Source organism: Cynocephalus volans, chromosome 9, assembly GCF_027409185.1.
Source record: "Cynocephalus volans isolate mCynVol1 chromosome 9, mCynVol1.pri, whole genome shotgun sequence".
Lineage (NCBI taxonomy): Eukaryota > Metazoa > Chordata > Mammalia > Dermoptera > Cynocephalidae > Cynocephalus > Cynocephalus volans.
The window spans coordinates 98,048,327-98,066,403 of NC_084468.1; the positions used below are offsets into that span (position 1 = coordinate 98,048,327).

The 18,077-nt window shown below is 34.7% G+C and overlaps 1 protein-coding gene across 1 annotated transcript in view; it reads left to right on the forward strand.

Annotated features, from left to right (window-relative positions):
• Positions 1-16,825, forward strand: part of FAM241A (family with sequence similarity 241 member A) — a 37,318-nt gene extending 20,493 nt beyond the window's left edge. The window contains exon 2 of the mRNA XM_063108267.1: positions 14,663-16,825. Coding sequence (XP_062964337.1) covers positions 14,663-14,908 — 246 coding nt within the window. The 3' untranslated portion in view covers positions 14,909-16,825. The remainder of the gene's footprint in view (positions 1-14,662) is intronic.
• Positions 16,826-18,077: the final 1,252 nt, after the last annotated feature.

An 18,077-nucleotide genomic window follows, 5' to 3' on the forward strand; every position in this document is an offset into this window, starting at 1 on the left:
TTTTATTATTGCAACAACTCTGTGAAGTAGGAATTATTATACTCCTTTTATAAATGGGGAAACTGAGGGTCAGTGGATAAATAATTCACCCAATGTCACACAGCTGATACATGACAGAGCAGGATTTGAATCTGCCCTATTTGCTTCCAAAACCTGTGTTTTTTTATTAATAGGCTATGTGACTTAATTTCTTTATTCCTTGTGTCTAAAGTAAGAGATTTTGATTTAATTATCTTTAAGGATACTTCTCAAAAATCCTATGATTATTAAAGGGTTCACCTTTAATTTCTCATTGTTAATTTTGGATATCTTTTAAGAAGGATTTTGAATCAATTAGAACACACCTTTTATTTTTATGTATGTCTTTAATCATGAACAAAAAAAAAATAATATCACTCTTTTGGTGAAAACTTTTTTCAATGTGCTTGTCATAGTCAATAACCATGAAGGAAACTGTGCATTTGACAAATGCTCCATAAGATGGAGCCTTATATACAAAAAATAAAATTTTGCAAAGACAAAAACGATTAATGTTAAAACAAGCAAAAAAGCTCCATCTGCATTTCTTCACTGGTGTACTGTTTTATGTGTGAAGTGTTAAGGGTTTTTTTTATGCCTTGTTGCAATTCTGCCAAGCATATCTCTTCGTTCTTGCTTGGAGCCTTCCCCCCCCCCCCACATTTGAATCTGAATACCAGTTGCTACTTAAAAAGCTATTCCAATGTACTAAATTGCTACAAATAGCTTTTTTAAAAATTTTATGCAAGATGAAAATAAAAATTTGAGCAATTTTTCTGCTTGATTAACTTACTTTTAAGTATACTGTAAACTGTGAGAAAAGATATAAAGCAAAGAAGATAGTGATGTACATTTTGCTGTGTTAAATATACTCATTCTGTGTAAAATGAAAATGTGTTTCCATAGCTTTTCTTTTTTCAGAGATAAAAATGTAAAATTTCTCTGAAAACTGAACAGCATTAGACAGATGTTAGCTATTAATAATATAATAATAACTGGAGGGAGTATAGTATGGAAATTAATGGTATGGACTCTGGAGTAAGAATGTCTGGGTTCATATCACAGATCCTTCAAATACTAAGTATAAGTCAATGTCCAGACATTTCATTCTTCTGAAATTTTAGTTTCCTTATCTGTAAATGGGGGAAAATAATAGTGCCTCCCTCCCAGATTGTTGGAAAGATCAAAGAAGATAATGTCTGTAAAGCACAGTCCCTAGTACATGTAGGCACTCAGTGTTAGCTTTTCTACCATACCATTAATAATACTACCATTACTACTATTACTCTGAAAATTACAAACATCTTGAGAGGGAATCAGGGTACTAAGAACTCATCTGTTTATACTTGAATTAGTCTCTGGTCTTAAGTACAATGATTTAGGAATTAAGCTGAGCATGTAAATTTTAGCTAACAGCTGTCATAGCCTATAATTTAGTCTAGAATTTATTTATAAATATTAGAAAAAATTCACAACTACTCATGGGAAAATAAAATGAATATTGATGTTACATTTAAGTTGTGTTTGTTTTTAGTTATTGTGGGGTAGTTGGGATTTTTTGTCTAATACATTATTATTGTAGTATATTTCTATTGCTAATTAAACAAGTTATTGTGAGCCTACAATGAGCCAGTCACAGTGCAATATACTAAGTCTTAATGTTAAAATTTGTAAGACATGGTTCTTGCCCCTAATGGCTTTTCAAAGCTAGTGACAGGAAATAGATATATAAAAAGAAATAATTTTACAATAAGAACCGGTAAGCAAAATAATGGTCTTCCCAAAGATGTCCACATCCTAATCCTCAGAACCAGTGAATATGATACCTTACATGGCAAAAGGAATTTTGCAGATGTGATTTGATTTAAGGACCTTAAGATGGGAGAGTATCTTGTATTATCTAGGTGAGCAAAAGTGAATCTCATGGGTCCTTAAAAGCAGAGAACCTTTCCCTGCTGTGGTCAAAGGGAAGTGTTAACTACAGAAGAATGGTCAGAGAGATGCAACATCGCTGGCTTTAATGATTGAGGAAGGGGTCCAGGAACTAAGGAATGTGGGCAGCCTCTAGCAGCTGAAAAAAGTAGGGAAATAGATTTTCTTCTAGAGCCTCCAGAAAGAAATGCAATCCTGCTGACATGATTTCTAAAGTACAGAACTAAAAAATAATACTTTTGTGTTATTTGAAGCCACTAAGTTTGTGATAATTTCTTATGGCAGCAATAGAAAACTAATAGAAATACAATAAGTTCTCTTAAAGAGAATATATGGAGAAACAGAAGAAAAGGATCACTTTCCAAAGTTGTCCCAGAAAAGCTAGGAAGAATTTTCCCAGAAGACCTGCAAAAGTCATTCTTCCAAAGTGGATCACATGCACTTTCCCAAACCAGATTCTGGTGAAGAGAAGATTACTCTTAGGCCTATCATCTTTGGAACTACAGGTGGGATCTAACTCACCTGGAGAATGTGGGCTGGAGTAAGGTTCTAATAGGGAAGAGCAAAGAAGGGATAGATGTCAAATAATGTCCACAACAGAAATACTACTAATCTCATAAAAATCTATACGTTGTTTTAAGACTACTAGAATAAATAATACTTTGGAAAATAAAGATCATCTTTTGTTTGGAAAGAAGTGAGCAAGGTAGAAAAATCTATCAAATATTGTTCTAATGCTGGCCAGAAAAAAACATGATAAATTCTTCCAATTTATTCAGCAGATATTCATTGATCCCCCTCTATGTGCTGTTATTCCCAGGACACAGACCCTGCTATATACTGATATCAGAGGATATCAGTAGTCAGCAAAAATAAATATTGCTCCTATCTCATGAGGCTGCTAGTATAGCTAGACAGACATAAATAAAATAAACATTCACACATTTGCATCGAATTAGAATGCATTGAAAAATCATTATCTGGGAAGATGACCAACTAAGAGACCCTACCACTTGTTTCTCCCACAAAGACAGAAAAAACAAAGAACAACTACATTTGAATGAAAATAACTAAAGGAGAGTGCCAGCATACATCAACGGAGTAATGAAAATCCTGGTGAACACAGAAGCTCAGAGTAGCCATATAGAGAATGGAAGGAAACACCTAGCCTCCATCACCCCATTCCCCAGCCAGAGTCAGCTGGAAACCAGGGGGAATTTCTCTCTGCAGTGAAAATTCATGTCCTTTCCTAGGCCCAAACCTCCGGAGCAGCCCTTCTCCCCCAGAGCTGGACCAGTGCTGTGCCCTGTCCCTCAGGGATAGAGTCACAGCTAAAACCCAGCCCACTGGCCCTGAGCTATCAGAGTGTGCCTCAGAGTCACATATCCTTGTTCTGTGGGCAATCTACATGCAACCCTGTCAGAGACAGCGAATGTGCAACCCAACACCTAGTTGCCATAGTAGGTTCATGAGACCCTCAGCCTAGGACCCTGGCTTTGCAGCCATTTCGAGTACCTACATCTGTAACCTACCACTGCTGCAGCTGCTTGTAAGTCATGTCAGACCCAGCACCAAGAGGGATCTCCTTAGCAAAGTCTCCCCATTGTGGGGAAAATGAGAATAGGAGTAACCTAAAAACCCTTGCCACTAAAGACATTAACCTACACTGCCATTGCCACAAGCTTCCATAGCCTAGGTCACTGAGGCACCCACATTTATCACTGATGTTGATCACAGCTGAAGAAGATGCTGCTCAGAGACTATATCACTGCATCTATGTGGAACCAGAACCACCATACCCTTCCGAACTGGTACACCAAAGCACATCTGCAGGTGAAAGACTTTATGAAAACCACTCTGTAAAGTTTGTAAGAGGCAATTGTTCCACCAGATGCATAGACATCAAGGCAGGGGCACAAGAAATATGAACAAGCAAGGAAATATGAGACCACCCAAAAACACCCACAATAACACTCCAGTGACACACCCCAAAAGTAAAGGGAATCTGCAAACTGCTGGGAAAGGAATTCAAAAGAATGATCTTAAGAAAACTTTATGAGATACAAGAAAATACAGATGGACAATTCAATGAAATCAGAAAGTTGATTCATGATATGAATCAGAAATTTAATACAGATAGATATCAAAAAAGAACCAACTTATACAGCTGAAGAATGCAATGAATGAAATAAAAAAATACAATAGAGAGCTTCAGCAACAAACTAGAGCAAGCAGAAGAAAGAATTGCTGAACTTGAAGATAGGTCATCTGAAATTACCCAGTCAGAAGGAAAAAAAGAAGTAAGAATGAAAAAGAGTGAAGAAAGCTTCAAGGAATTATGGAACTTCATTAAACAAACAGATATTCTCACCATGGAAATTCCAGGAGAAGAGATGTGAAAAGATGTAGAAAGCCTGTTTAATGAAATAACAGCTAAAAATTTCCCAAGTCTTGGGAAAGATATGGATATCCAGATCCAGGAAGCCCAAAAGTTTCCTAATAGAGTCAACCCAAAATGTTCTTCTGTCAGGCATATGATAGTCAAATTGTCAAAAGTCAAAGAAAAAGAGAGAATTCTAAAAACATCAAAAGATAAATATCAGGTCACATATAAGGGAATCCCCATTAGACTAACAGCAAATTTCTCAGCAGAAACCTTACAAGCCAGGAGAGAGAATGAGATGATATATTCAAAGCGCTGAAAGAAAAAAGGTGCCAGCCAAGAATACTATACCCAGCAAAGCTATCCTTCAAAATAAAGGACAAATAGTCTTTCCCAGAGAAGCAAAAACTGAGAGACTTCATCACCACTAGAATGGCCTTACAAGAAATACTCAAGGGAGTCCTACACCTAGAAGCAAAAAGACAATCAATAACTACTATTCTGAAAACATGAAAAAGTATAAAACTCACTGGTAAAGTAGATACACAAATGGGGAAAAAAAGGAATCAAACCTGTCACTACAGAAAACCACAAACTACAATGATAAATAAAAAAAAAGAGGAAGAAAGGAACAAAAGATATACAAAACATACAGAAAGCAATCAGCAAAATGGCAGGAGTGAGTCCTCACCTATTAATAATAACCTAGATAAAAATAAAAAATTAAAAATTAAAATTAAAAAAATAACCTGAGTGTAAATGGACTAAATTCTCCTTTTAAAAGTTATAGACTGGCTTAATGGATTAAAAAAAAAAAAAAAAAAACAAGACCCAACCATATGCTGCCTACAGGAACCTCTTTTCACCTCCTTTCACACAGACTGAAAGTGAAGGAATGGAAAAAGATATTCTGTGAAAATGGAAACCAAAAGTGATCAGCAGTAGCTGTACCTATTATCAGATAAAACAGAATTTAAGACAAAAAATGGAAAAAGACACAGAAGGTTAGTATATAATGATAAAGGGATCAGTTCAGCAGGAGGAAATAACTATTATAAATATATTTGCACCCAATATTGTAACATCAAGATATATAAGCAAATATTATTAGATCTGAAGGAAGAGATAGACTCTAATACAGTGATAATTGGGGATCTCAACACCCCACTCACAGCATTGGAAAGATGATCTAGATAGTAAATCAGCAAAAAAAAAAAAAAAGGATTTAAACTGCACTACAAACCAAATGGACCTTACAGACATTTCAGAACATTTCGTTCATCAACTGCAGAATGCACATTTTTTTCATTGGCGCATGGACCATTCTCCAGAACTGATCGTATATTAGGCAACAAAACAAGTCTCAACAAATTTTTAAAAATTGAAATTATATTAAGTAGCTTCTCTAACCACAGTGGAATAAAATTAGAAATCAATAACAAGAGGAACTTTTGAAACTAAACTAATACATGGAGATTAAACAACATGCTCCTGAATGACCAATGGGTCAATGAAGAAATTAAGAAGAAAATTTTAAAATTTCTTGAAACAAATGAAAACAGAAACACAACATACCAAAACCTATGGGATATAGCCAAAGCAGTATTAAGAGGGAAGTTTATAGCAATAAATGCCCACATCAATAAACATACAATAAATGCCAAAAAAGTAGAAAAATTTGAAATGGAACTTGAAAAGCGAGAACAAACTAAACCCAAAATTAGTAAAATAAAAGAAATAATAAAGATCAGAGAAGAAATAAACAAAATTAAGACTAAAAAAATTACAAAAGATCAACAAAATGAAGAGTTGGTTTTTTGAAAAGATTTTAAAAAATCAACAAATCATTAGCTAGACTGAGAAAAAAAAGCCTCTAATACATAAAATTGGAAATGAAAAAGAAGACATTACAACTGATACCACATAAATACAAAGGATCATTAGAGACTAGTATGAACAACTATACACCAACAAATTGGAAAACCTAGAGGAAATGGATATATTCCTGAACACATATAATTTACCAAGATTAAACAAAGAAGAAATAGAAAACCTGAACAGACTAATTACAAGTAATGAGATTAAATCAGTATTAAAAAGTCTCCCATCAATGAAAAGCTCAGAACCTGATGGCTTAACTGCTGAATTCCACTAAACATTTAAAGAAGAATTAATACCAATTTTTCTCAAACTCTTCCAGAAAATTAAAGAGGATGGAATTCTTCCAAACTTATTCTACAAGGCCTGTATTAGCTTGATAGAAAATCAAACAAGGACACAACAAAAAAGAAAACTATAGGCCAATATCACTGACAAACATAAATGCAAAAACCCTCAAAAAAATACTAGCAAACCAAATCCAGCAGCATATCAAAAAGATTATTCACCCTGATTAAGTGGGATTAATTACAAGGATGCAAGTTTGGTTCAACATTCACAAATCAATAAACATGGTACATCACATCAACAGATTGAAGGACAAAAACCATATGATCACCTCAATAGATGCAGAAAAGGTATTTGATAAAATTCAACATCCCTTCATGATTCAAAACACTCAACAAATTAGGAAAAGAAGGAATGTACCTTAACACAGTAGTGGCCATATATGTCAAACCCACAGCTAATATACTGAATGAGGAAATGCTGAAAGCTTTTCATCTAATAACTGGAACAGGACAAGGATGCCCATTCTCACCACCATTATTCAACATAGTACTGGAAGGTCTAGCCAGAGCAAGTAGGAAAGAGAAAGATAAGGGTATCCAAATTGGAAAGGAGGAAGTCAAATTGTGCCTGTTTGCAGATGACATGATCTTATCATATAAAAAGCTGCACCAGAAAACTCAGAACTAATAAATGGATTCAGTAAAGTTGCAGGCTACAAAATTAACATATAAAAATAAGTAGCATTTCTATACACCAACAATGAGCTAGCTGAAAAAGAAATCAAGAAAGCAATCCCATTTACAATAGCTACCAAAGAAATAAAAAAACTAGAAATAAATCTAACCAAGGAGGTAGAAGATCTCTACAAGGAAAACTATAAAACACTGATGAAAGAAATTGAGGAAGACACAAAGAAATGGAAAGGCACCTCATGTCAATGGACTGAAATATTTAATATTGTGAAAATGACTGTACTACCAAAAGAGATCTACAGATTCAATGTAATTCCTATCAAAATAGAAAAAAAATCCTAAAATTCATATGGAGCCACAAAAGAACTCAAGTAGCCAAAGCAATCCTGAGCAAAAGGAACAAAGCTGGAGGCATCGCACTACCTAACATCAAAATTTACTACAAAGCTACCAAAGCAGCATGGTACTGGCATAAAAACAGACACATAGACCAATGGAAGAGAATAGAGAACCCAAAAAGAAAGCTACATATTTACAGCCAACTGATTCTAACAAAGGCACCAAGAATATACATTGGGAAAAAGACAGTCTCTTCAATAAAGGTTCTAGAAAAACTGGATATCCATTTGAAGAAGAATGAAACTAGACCCCTATCTAACTATATACAAAAATCAACTCAAAATGTAAGACTTAAATGTAAGACCCAAAGCTATGAAACTACTAGAAGAAAATGTAGGGAAACACTTTAGGACATTGTTCTGGGCAATGACTTTTTGGAGAAGACCTCCAAAAAAAGGCAACAAAAGCAAAAATAGAGAAAGTGGATTATGTCAAACTAAAAAGCTTCTGCACAGCAGAGCCAACAATCAATAGAGAGAAGAGACAACCTGAAAAATGGGAGAAAATATTTGCAAACTATTAATCCAACAGGGGATCAATATTCAGAATGTACAAGGAAGTCAAACACCTCAACAGCAAAAAAACAAATAATGTGATTTTAAAATGGCTAACATGACTTGAGCAGACATTTCTCAAAAGAAGACATACGAATGGCCAACAGGTATAGGAAAAAATACTCAACACCGCTAATCATAAGGCAAATACAAATTAAAACCACAATGAGATCATCTCACCCCAGTTAAAATGGCTATTATTTGAAAAGACAGAAAATAACAGATTCTGGTAAGGATGCAGAGAAAGGGGAACTCATACACTGTTGGTGGGAATGTAAATTAGTACAGCCATTATGGAAAATAGTATGAAGGTTCCTCAAAAAACTAAAAATAGTACTACCATATGGCCCAGCAATCCCACTACTAGGAAATCAGTATGTCAAAGAGATATTTGCACTCCCATGTTTATTGCACTGCTATTCACAATAGCCAAGATATGGAATCAACCCAAGAGTTCATCAATAGATGAATGGATAAAGAAAATGTGATATATATACACAATGGTATATATACACAAATATATGTACTGTTCAGCTGTAAAAAATGAAATCCTGTCATTTGTGGCAACGTGGGTGAGCTTGGAGTACATTATGTTACGTGAAATAAGCCAGGACCCAGAAAGAGAAATACCGCATGTTCTCACTCATACGTGGAAGCTAAGAAAGGTGATCACATAGAAATATAGAGTAGAATAATGGTTACCAGAGGCTGGGAAGAGTAGTGGGGATAGTGAGATGTTGGTTAATGGATATAAAATTACAGCTAGATAGGAGGAATACGATCTAGTGTTCTGTAGTACTGTAGGGTAACTATAATTAGCAACAATTTATTGTATACTTTCAATTAGCTAGAAGAGAGGATTTTGAATCTTCCCAACACAAAGAAATGTTAAATGAAAAGAAAGCAAGCATTATCTGGTGCTATGAGACCAAGCTGAGGCTTAAGCCGAGACTAAAAGGGTATGACTTAATTAAGCAAAGGAGAGAGGAAAGAGTGTTTCAGGCAGAGAAAACAGCATGTGCAAATCCCTATGGCAGGCAAGAGTAGGCCTATTCAAGAAGGTGAAAGAAGACCTGTGTGGCTGAAACAGATGAGGGCTGATGACAGAATGGGGCCAGAGATGTAGATAGAAGCCAAACTAAGTAAGGCCTCATAGATCATGTTAAACATTTTGGCTTTGATCCTAAAAGCAGGGTGGAGGTGGTGTGATTGGATCTGCAGTTCATAATTCACTATGTCTGCAGTGTAGTATATAGCTTATAGGGGAGATAATGAATGTATGCAAGAACAGTGTTAGGAAACTATTAGTCAAAGCAAGAGAAGTTAGTGGGTTGTTTTAGGATTATAGCAGTCGATGGAATGGTACACACCTTAAGGAAGTATTTAAAAGGTAAAAAAAAAAAAAAAAAAAAAAGAGGATATGGTGATGAGCTGGATGTGGGCATGTGGAAGAGGGAGAGGGTGAAGAATGCCTAAGGTTTCTGGCTTTTTGATCTAGCTTAGTCACTACACTCATTTCATTCTATCTAACCACATCTACTACTCAAGTCATAATATATTTCTCTTTAAATACAGTTTTTCTGATTTCAATATATTTATAATGAAGTAATTCTACTTAACTATCCCAACTTGTCAATTTTGTACACTTAAAAAAAAGACATAAAAATGCACCAATTGAAGGAAAGAAGGGAAGGATCAAACTTATTGATTATAGTCATGCAGATCCTCTTTATCTCAACTTATTTCAACAGTGTTCCAACAGTGGAGTGCTGGTGCTGGCTCCTACTAGACCTGAAGAGCCAGTTGTGAAATTTTCAGGAACCTTGTGAGTTCTGGTGCTGGCTGTTTAGTTTGAAATTGGCCACAGTGGGAGTACTAATACTACAGAAATTAGAAAACACTGCAGAATTGGCAAACACTGCAAATCAGGGATTTTCCCCCCAGCTCCCCAAAAGCCTATTGTTAAACATTTACCAGCACACCACTGTTTATACCCTTTAAAACTGTGGTATTTGAAGCGATAACCTAGATACAGAAAATACTGTAATGAGATTGAACACCCCCCCCACCACCACCCATCCAGTTCATTGCTGGATAGCTTTGATGTTTGTTACTCTTAGGCATTCTTCTAGTGATTTTTTTTTTTCTTTTTTCCTCTCCATTAGATTGCCCAGATTAAGAAGTACTGCAGTAAGGCGGCAAGATTTTAGTAATTATTAAATATGGTTGACAGATATATAGGGGTCATTATGCTATTTTCTCTAATTTTGTGTGTGCTTGAAATTTTTTTATAGTAATAAAAAAAAAAAGAAGTCTGTAACAGCCACAGCTTGCCCAGACCCGTCTTTACTTGGTCTTCCCTTTCCAGTCTCGATCCCATCAGCTGTTCCCAAGATCTGAAATGATCTGATCATTGCTGTCTCCTTACCTGGTCTCTGTGAGTTAAACTAATTCCCTATTTTGATTTAAATGTTGCAACACCAACTTATTCTTTTGAAACACTCACATGCATTTGTGGATTTAATTCATTTTTCAAAGAATTCATAGTAAATCTTCAGAGAGTGTCTACCATATCAGATTAGTATACTTTCTTTATAGTAAAACCACAAAAATACTGAAAAAAAAGTCATAAAAAGCTTCAGTATCAACAAAAAAACCCCAAAGTACAGTGAGTGCATAGATTACAAGAAATTAGAAAGAGTAAAAAATAAACAATTAAAAAGAACTTTCCAAAAAAAATGGAAAAAAAAAGAGGCCAGAAACAATATCAGCAATGCTAAATACTGGAGGAGTAGAGGGATAGGGGACCAGAAGAATTACAAACTAAATCAAGGACTCTTCAAGTTCTACCCTGAAGAAAAGAAGGGCTTACTGTCAGTCAAGAACAAGTTTGTTTTTTTTAAATGTGATTTTATCGTTGAAGACACAAAGTAGAGGAAGCTGAGAAACATAAAATTGACCCAATGACAGCACATCAGTGAAGGAAAAAATAATTTAGATATCAATTTTTTTAAAAGGCAATATTAACAAATAAATTATAATTTAAGAGAAAACTAATGATATCAATAAAGAATCATATAAATCCATTTTATGGAATAGAAAACTTGCGTCTCAGGAAGATGAAATAATTTGGTCGAGGTCACTTAACTAGTTTAAGTGTTGTAGCCTGGATCTGAACTCCCTAGATAACTCTACAGTATTTTGTTTAGTTTTCCCACTCTTTTTCTGATAGACAGAAATGAAAATCCAAAGTAATTTTAGAAATTATGTATAAGTATAGCTCAAAAGTAATTCTGGCTTAAACATGATACAGATTTAACAATTGATGCCCCATTGAGTCTCATTTTTCCACTACCTCATCAAGCCCATATGGTACTCTGTGCTCTACATAAATTACTAGTATATGGGAAAAGCCCACTTCTTAAAGTCATTTTGAAAATCATTTTGTCTGACTACTTGAAGTAAAAATTAAATTTTTTTCACTCTCTCTTCCCTTAAAGATGTATTTTAAAATGTATATGTAAAATAGAAAATAAGACTGTATAGGCTTTATATAGCCCTCATTTTTAAAATGAAAAAAATATTTTAGTTATTGTTGATGACTGAAATGATCAAGGTTTGATTTCCTACTAAAGGAATGTAAGTTTGATTCGGGTGTTTAAAGAATGCCTTAAGACTTCCTCAAATTCATTGGCTCTTTGTGGCAGGTGATTTTTGTGACATTCCCTTTTTAAGATAATTAACTTGCTTTCTTTTGACCTAGACAGCATATTTAATGGTATTTAATACTTACCTACTTGTTAATATATGAAACCCTTTATCTAAAGGCTTTTTTTAAAAAACATATGAGTAATTCTCTGTCTTGCACCAACTATGAGCAAGTAGGTGTTCTATAATTATTTGATTCATGACTCCTTAAAAAATTATATTTAATAAATTATAATTAGGTCATTTACATGACATAGTTTTTCTTCTGTGACTGTACTAGTTTCTAGTGAGGAGAGAGTCCTATATCAATTATCTTAACAAAGATAATTTAATATAAATAATTGTTAATTAGGTATTGGAGAATGGAAAAGAAAGAAAATTACTAAGGCAGTGATTTTTTTTTTAAGTTTACCAGTTTATTATAAGGAATATTACAAAGGATACAGATGAAGAGATGGATAGGGCAAGTATGGGGGAAGGGGCATGGAGCTTCCATGCTCTCTCTGGGCTTGCCAACCTCCCAGCACCTCCAACTGTTCAGCCGCCTGGAAGCTTATCATATCTTGTTGTTCAAGAGTTTTTATAGAGCTTAGTGTCCAGTCCCTATCCCCTTTCCTGGTGGGGCTGAAAGCTTCAACCTTCCAATCTGTTAATCACTTGGTCTTTCTGGTGGTTGGTCCCATCCTGACGCTGTCTAGGAGCCCTGCCTTAAGTCATCTCATTAGCATAAACTCAGTTGTTATCAAAGGGGTTCATTATGAATAACCAAAAGCACTCCTATCACTCGGGGAATTCTAAGGGATTTTGTTCGGTGATAGACCACATCTTCCATAACAGTTTCCTTGCCATTCTTTAGCCTCCTATTACAATGTCCTCAGCTCCTGCCTATCCAGAGGCAATGCCACATATTTGGTTTTTTAGCATGGTTTCACCTCACTTCCAGGTATCAGTTTCTGTATTGGGTAGCTTGAGTAACAAATCACCCCAAATTCACTGGCTTAAAATAACAATCATTTATTGTTGTTCATATTTTTGGATGTCAGCTGAGTGTAACAGATCTAGTCTGGGCTCCACTGAGCTTTTTTGCTTCAAGTTGTAGTGGCTGGATAGCTCAGCTTCTCATGACATGGCTATGGGTTGGGTGGGGCAATTCTGTTCCACTTGTCTCCTATCCTAGGACTAGAGGGCTGTTCAGAGCAGGTTCTTCTTATGGTGCTAAAGAGAGGGTGAGTGGAAACATCAAGGCCTCTTAAGCGGTCTTCCAACTAAGGCAATGATTTTCAAAGGATGGTCACCAGACTAGCATCATAAGCACCACCTGGAAATTTGTTAGGGATGCAAATTCTCAGACAAGCCTCACCCCTTATTTACTGAATCAGAAACCCTGGTAGTGGGACCAGCAATCTGTGCTTTAATCAGCCCTGCAAAGGATTCTAACGTATGCTAAAGCTTAAAGATCAGTGCACTAAAATATCACAGAGATAGCAATTGCCAGAAGCAGCCACCACTCCTAGGACTGGGGCAGCAAAGCAAAGAGATGGAATTACTAAAACTAAGAAGATTGAGAAAAGGCTGCAATGGAGATGAAACTCAGAGTTTAAAAAATGAGTCACTGCTTACCTGGTGACCGAGTCACTGAGTTCCAAGGAGGAACCCCATAGACCTGAGAAACAAATATCTGAGAAAGGCACACCCATGAATTAGAGTTAATGTCACAAGAAGGCACATTGAGATTGGTTCTGTGTCAGAAAACCCCCAAATTGCAATCAGCTGCTGCTACTGGAAGGAACTACTGCCAGAGTGAATTGTTGCTAGAATGAGACTAACAAGATCAAGAAACCCATCCAAAGCAAACAGCAAATCTCTTCTTCCTTCTCCACCTGTGCAGTGTCTTTCTGGTCCCTCTATTGGCAGAGCCTAATAGGGAGCCAGAAATGTTTGCAGAATTCCAAAGGGTGGGTTTGAAGCTGAGGAACAGTAGCTTAATAACTGGCATGATGGTCTTAATTGTAATAAGACTAGGAGATAATAGAAATAACAGATATTTTTTAGTGTGTATAATTGGGTACACATGGACATTTTCTGCATCCTAGATTGACCTGGCCTTATTGTTAAAAATTATTCCTATTTTAAAACTATTTGTTTCTCCTAATAAGATTAATGAGGCATTTAGGACATTTGTAGAATTTGGACAGGAAACTATGCAAGGGCCTACACTGAGGTCTACTTAGCAAGGGCTAAGATAAAAACGCATAGCAATAATGGCTGAGAATTGCTCCACAGTAACAGCTTCAGTCAGCTGAGGCTCAATTTTGGGTGTCAAAGGAATGGTCTGAAAACAAGCTTACCAGGACAGCAACCAGGGGTCCTGCCTCATAAAAAAGGATGGTGGCAGAAAAGGTTGTTCTGAAATCATGATCACTGACAAGAGACTGTATAAACATGATCCTTCATTTAAGCAGCCATGTTTGTGCAATTCCAGGAAACTAAAAAATGAATGGAAATGAATCAGCTCTTTCCTTTATCCTGTAAACCAGTGTTCTGGTAGTGAGGGGTCAACATTGAGTCCAAGAATTTCACTAATTCTTGAAAGGTGGGTACAGATACAGTTGTTCCATATGTCAATCAAAAGGAACATTCCCATTGTAGTAAGTTAACAAGTATTTATTAAATGATTATCAGAAATATACCCAGTACTTTGGGAGACAAAGAAGTATAAGATAGTGGTTATTCTTAAAGACCTTTACATATTTCTCAATTTATGTTCATGTTTTGTTTTGTCTTTTTTTTTTTTTTTTTTTTTTAAGGATAATGAAGAATCACAAAACCACACTGGTGAGCCTATTGGAGATGACTACAAAAAGTTGGGAACACTTTTTGGTGAACTGAACAAAAGCCTCATCGACATGGGCTTCACAAGGATGTATTTTGGAGAGCGAATTGTGGAACCAGTAATAGTCATTTTCTTTTGGGTTATGCTGTGGTTCCTTGGTCTACAAGCCCTTGGACTAGTTGCTGTTCTTTGCCTTGTCATTATTTATGTGCAACAGTAAAAACATGGCTGAATGTCATTGTTTGATATTTGGTAGCCATATATGTAATTGATGAAGTTATATACTTTACTTTTTTGAAAGCAGCAAAAGTTTGCCTTGTTCAAATTGTGTGCTGGCTGTTTTGTAATTAAATTTATAAGTGGATGTTGTTTAAATTCAACTCTATTATAACAGGGTTGAACATATGTTTTGAGTATAGATTAGCTTATTCGAAACTCTTGTTTCATTTCTTTGATCTGTGCACCCCTTAGATACCTCTATCCCCGTGCCAAATCTTAACTACCACCACCACAAAGTCAGCAGGGAAAATAATGGGATATGAAATTCAAATCAAGCAATATAGTTCTTGTAATGAGTTCCAATAAAACATTTTAGAAGAAAAAGGATGAAACAAGCTAAAAAAATAGGTTAATTGGAAAGATGCTCCCTACCTACCCCCATCAAATAATCCCACGTTATTTGGGAAGTATTCAAATGTCTATTTCTATTGTTCCTGTTCATCCCAAACCAAGGTAAATGATAATAACCATACACTACCTTAATATTGTGGTAAAAATCGGTAAAGCTAGCATGTTTTCTAAAGATTGAAACAAATATATTTATTATTTACTGGGAAAGTTCCCAGGTTAAATATAACTTTTTTATAATGTAACACTTGGGCCTGGAATTTCTTCAGTACATCATTTGAAGTTTTAGACTAGGTTTTGGTGCTAATTACTTTTGTGAGTTTTTAAAATTTCGTAAGCCTACTTGACTGCACCCTATGGTAATGCTATATTTTCTTGTATCTGACAAGTTGCATATTTTTTCCTAGAAAGACATTTTCAGTGTATTTTTTTCAGAAATTTATAATTTTATAGTTCTTTTATAAAAATTATTCTAAGACTTAAAACAATGTATTTCCTATCTTGGTATGGATTCTTCCCCCCAAAAAATTTTGATTTACATTTTACTGTTATTTTAAGAAAAAAAATCAGATAATTTTTCTTTGATATCTGTGTTAGAAAGTACAGTACTACAGTATAAAACCAAATGCTTAAACTTAGAACTTAACATCCAATTGTAGTAATATTCTTCTAAAGCAAAAGCTGAGTTAGTAATTGGCTAACCATGTTATTAATGTGTCCTAATTCAGCACTTTGGAGTCTTCTATTGAAATAAGCATTTCTTTCAAACACAGTTTGAAAATGAAAAATGGCTTCAGTGATATTTTGGGTTTTGTTATAGAACCTAAAATCTTTACCCTTTTGTCTCAAAGACTATCTATATAAACAAAAAAGAGATAGTTAAGATAATTATCTAAGAATTCAAGTGAAATACTTGAGGAAAATGGGGCCAAGGGGCACTTTTATCTCCGGTAAGGCAATGACTAAAGCATGTAGAGTGTTTACTATTCCAATTTGTAAAGTTGTTACTCAATCCTGTTTATTCTGTGTTTTCTTGGTGTCTTTCCATTTTGAAGTAGAAAATAATGAAAAACTTTTAACTTAGATTTCTAAAACCAGATAATCCTAAATAAAAATACCAGCCAGGAGGCACTAAAAAGTGTTGTTCATTTGTATAAATACAGGCCTTTTAAAATGTGAATTTTAAAAAACAAAATACTTTGTACTATATCATTGTGTTTATATTGGGTTTGCAATATTTTTATAGTAACCTTTATGAACTCAGTGGAAGTGCAAGTTGTTTGAAAAGGTGTTTTCATTTGTACCCAGTAGAATTCCTAGGTTTTCAATAAAAGTCATGAGATTGTGTACATTTGCATAAAATATTAATAAGTACATTCTTTTCTAATGCTACCAGGAATTTTAATTTCCCTTTGGAATGCAAAATAGATACAGTGTACAAAATAACAGCTCTGGTTTCACCAGCGCCTACTGTTGAAAATATTTTTAAAATAAATTTTAATAGTAATTATTTGGTATACTGTCAATACTATGCTTCTGCACACTGGTATTAATAGGGTATGTATTAAATTACATAAAGAAATGAGGAGATATTTTGCTGCTATTCTTTCTACATATATTATTGGTTAGTGCAGAATACCATCAAATCTTTTGCTTTGATATCAGAAAAACAAACTTTGCTTATTTGACAGAGATAAAAATTTTTTTATGAAATATGTTAGAATGCAGATTATATGATATCCTGAAATGAAACTGATCATTTCTTTGGTTCATAATATGAGCAATTAGGTTGAAAATGATTCTCGATCATTTCAATCTCAGATACAAGCCAATTTTAGAAACTATTATTGCTTATGAATAAAGAAATAGAAGTTACAATGCTAAGGTTATTAGATTATTAATGTATACATCACTCATACTGCCAGCCCTCAATTCAAGAGAAAAAGGTCAAGATCTACTAATAAACTGACTGTAAATTAGTAAACCAATTTTCGTTAAAGTGAAAACTCAGTATTTTGTAGAATTTAGTTCTTTCATATCTTAAGCTGTCATGTACAATTTATTTTCCTATTCCTGGCTACCTGTCAGATCATTCTTAATCCAGTATTGTGCCAGAACCAACTTGCACTGGCTTATAAAGTCAACTGTATACATTTTTTCTGCCTTCAGTGACATCAAGTTGGTAGCTTGAAATTGGTAGTAGTGGGAGTATTTATACTACTAAAATTGGCAAACACTACAAATTGGGGCTTTTTATTTTTCCCAGAGAGCCAGTTTTTAAATATACATCAGCACACCACTGATTAGCATTGTGGAGGCCACATTCCCATTTCCACTCCTACTTATATAAAAGGAAAGAAAAATAACACGTTTGTGAAATAAAAGAAAGCACATGAGGTAAATCTCCATCAACCCATCCGAAACTGTATTTGGGTCTTTTCCATGTGGAAATTGAGGACCATCGTTGCCTTCTGAACATTTCTCTATTTAATCACATGTTTAATAAGAGAAAATCTCTCTGGGCTGTCACTGAGCTGCAAATCTATTAAAGACTATCCAGGTGATTAGGAAAGGAGAAACTGAACTGATAGAGGCAAATTATAGCATAAATAAAGGTCTCTTGTAATACAGAAAGCTCAAAATAGTCAAAGCTAGGTATTGAGCAATTAAGGGCCATTTGGTTTGTGGATTGTATTTTAACAGTTATTTTACAAATGTGTATTGATTTCAGGTTATTTAAAATGCTTTCATTACCAATTTAT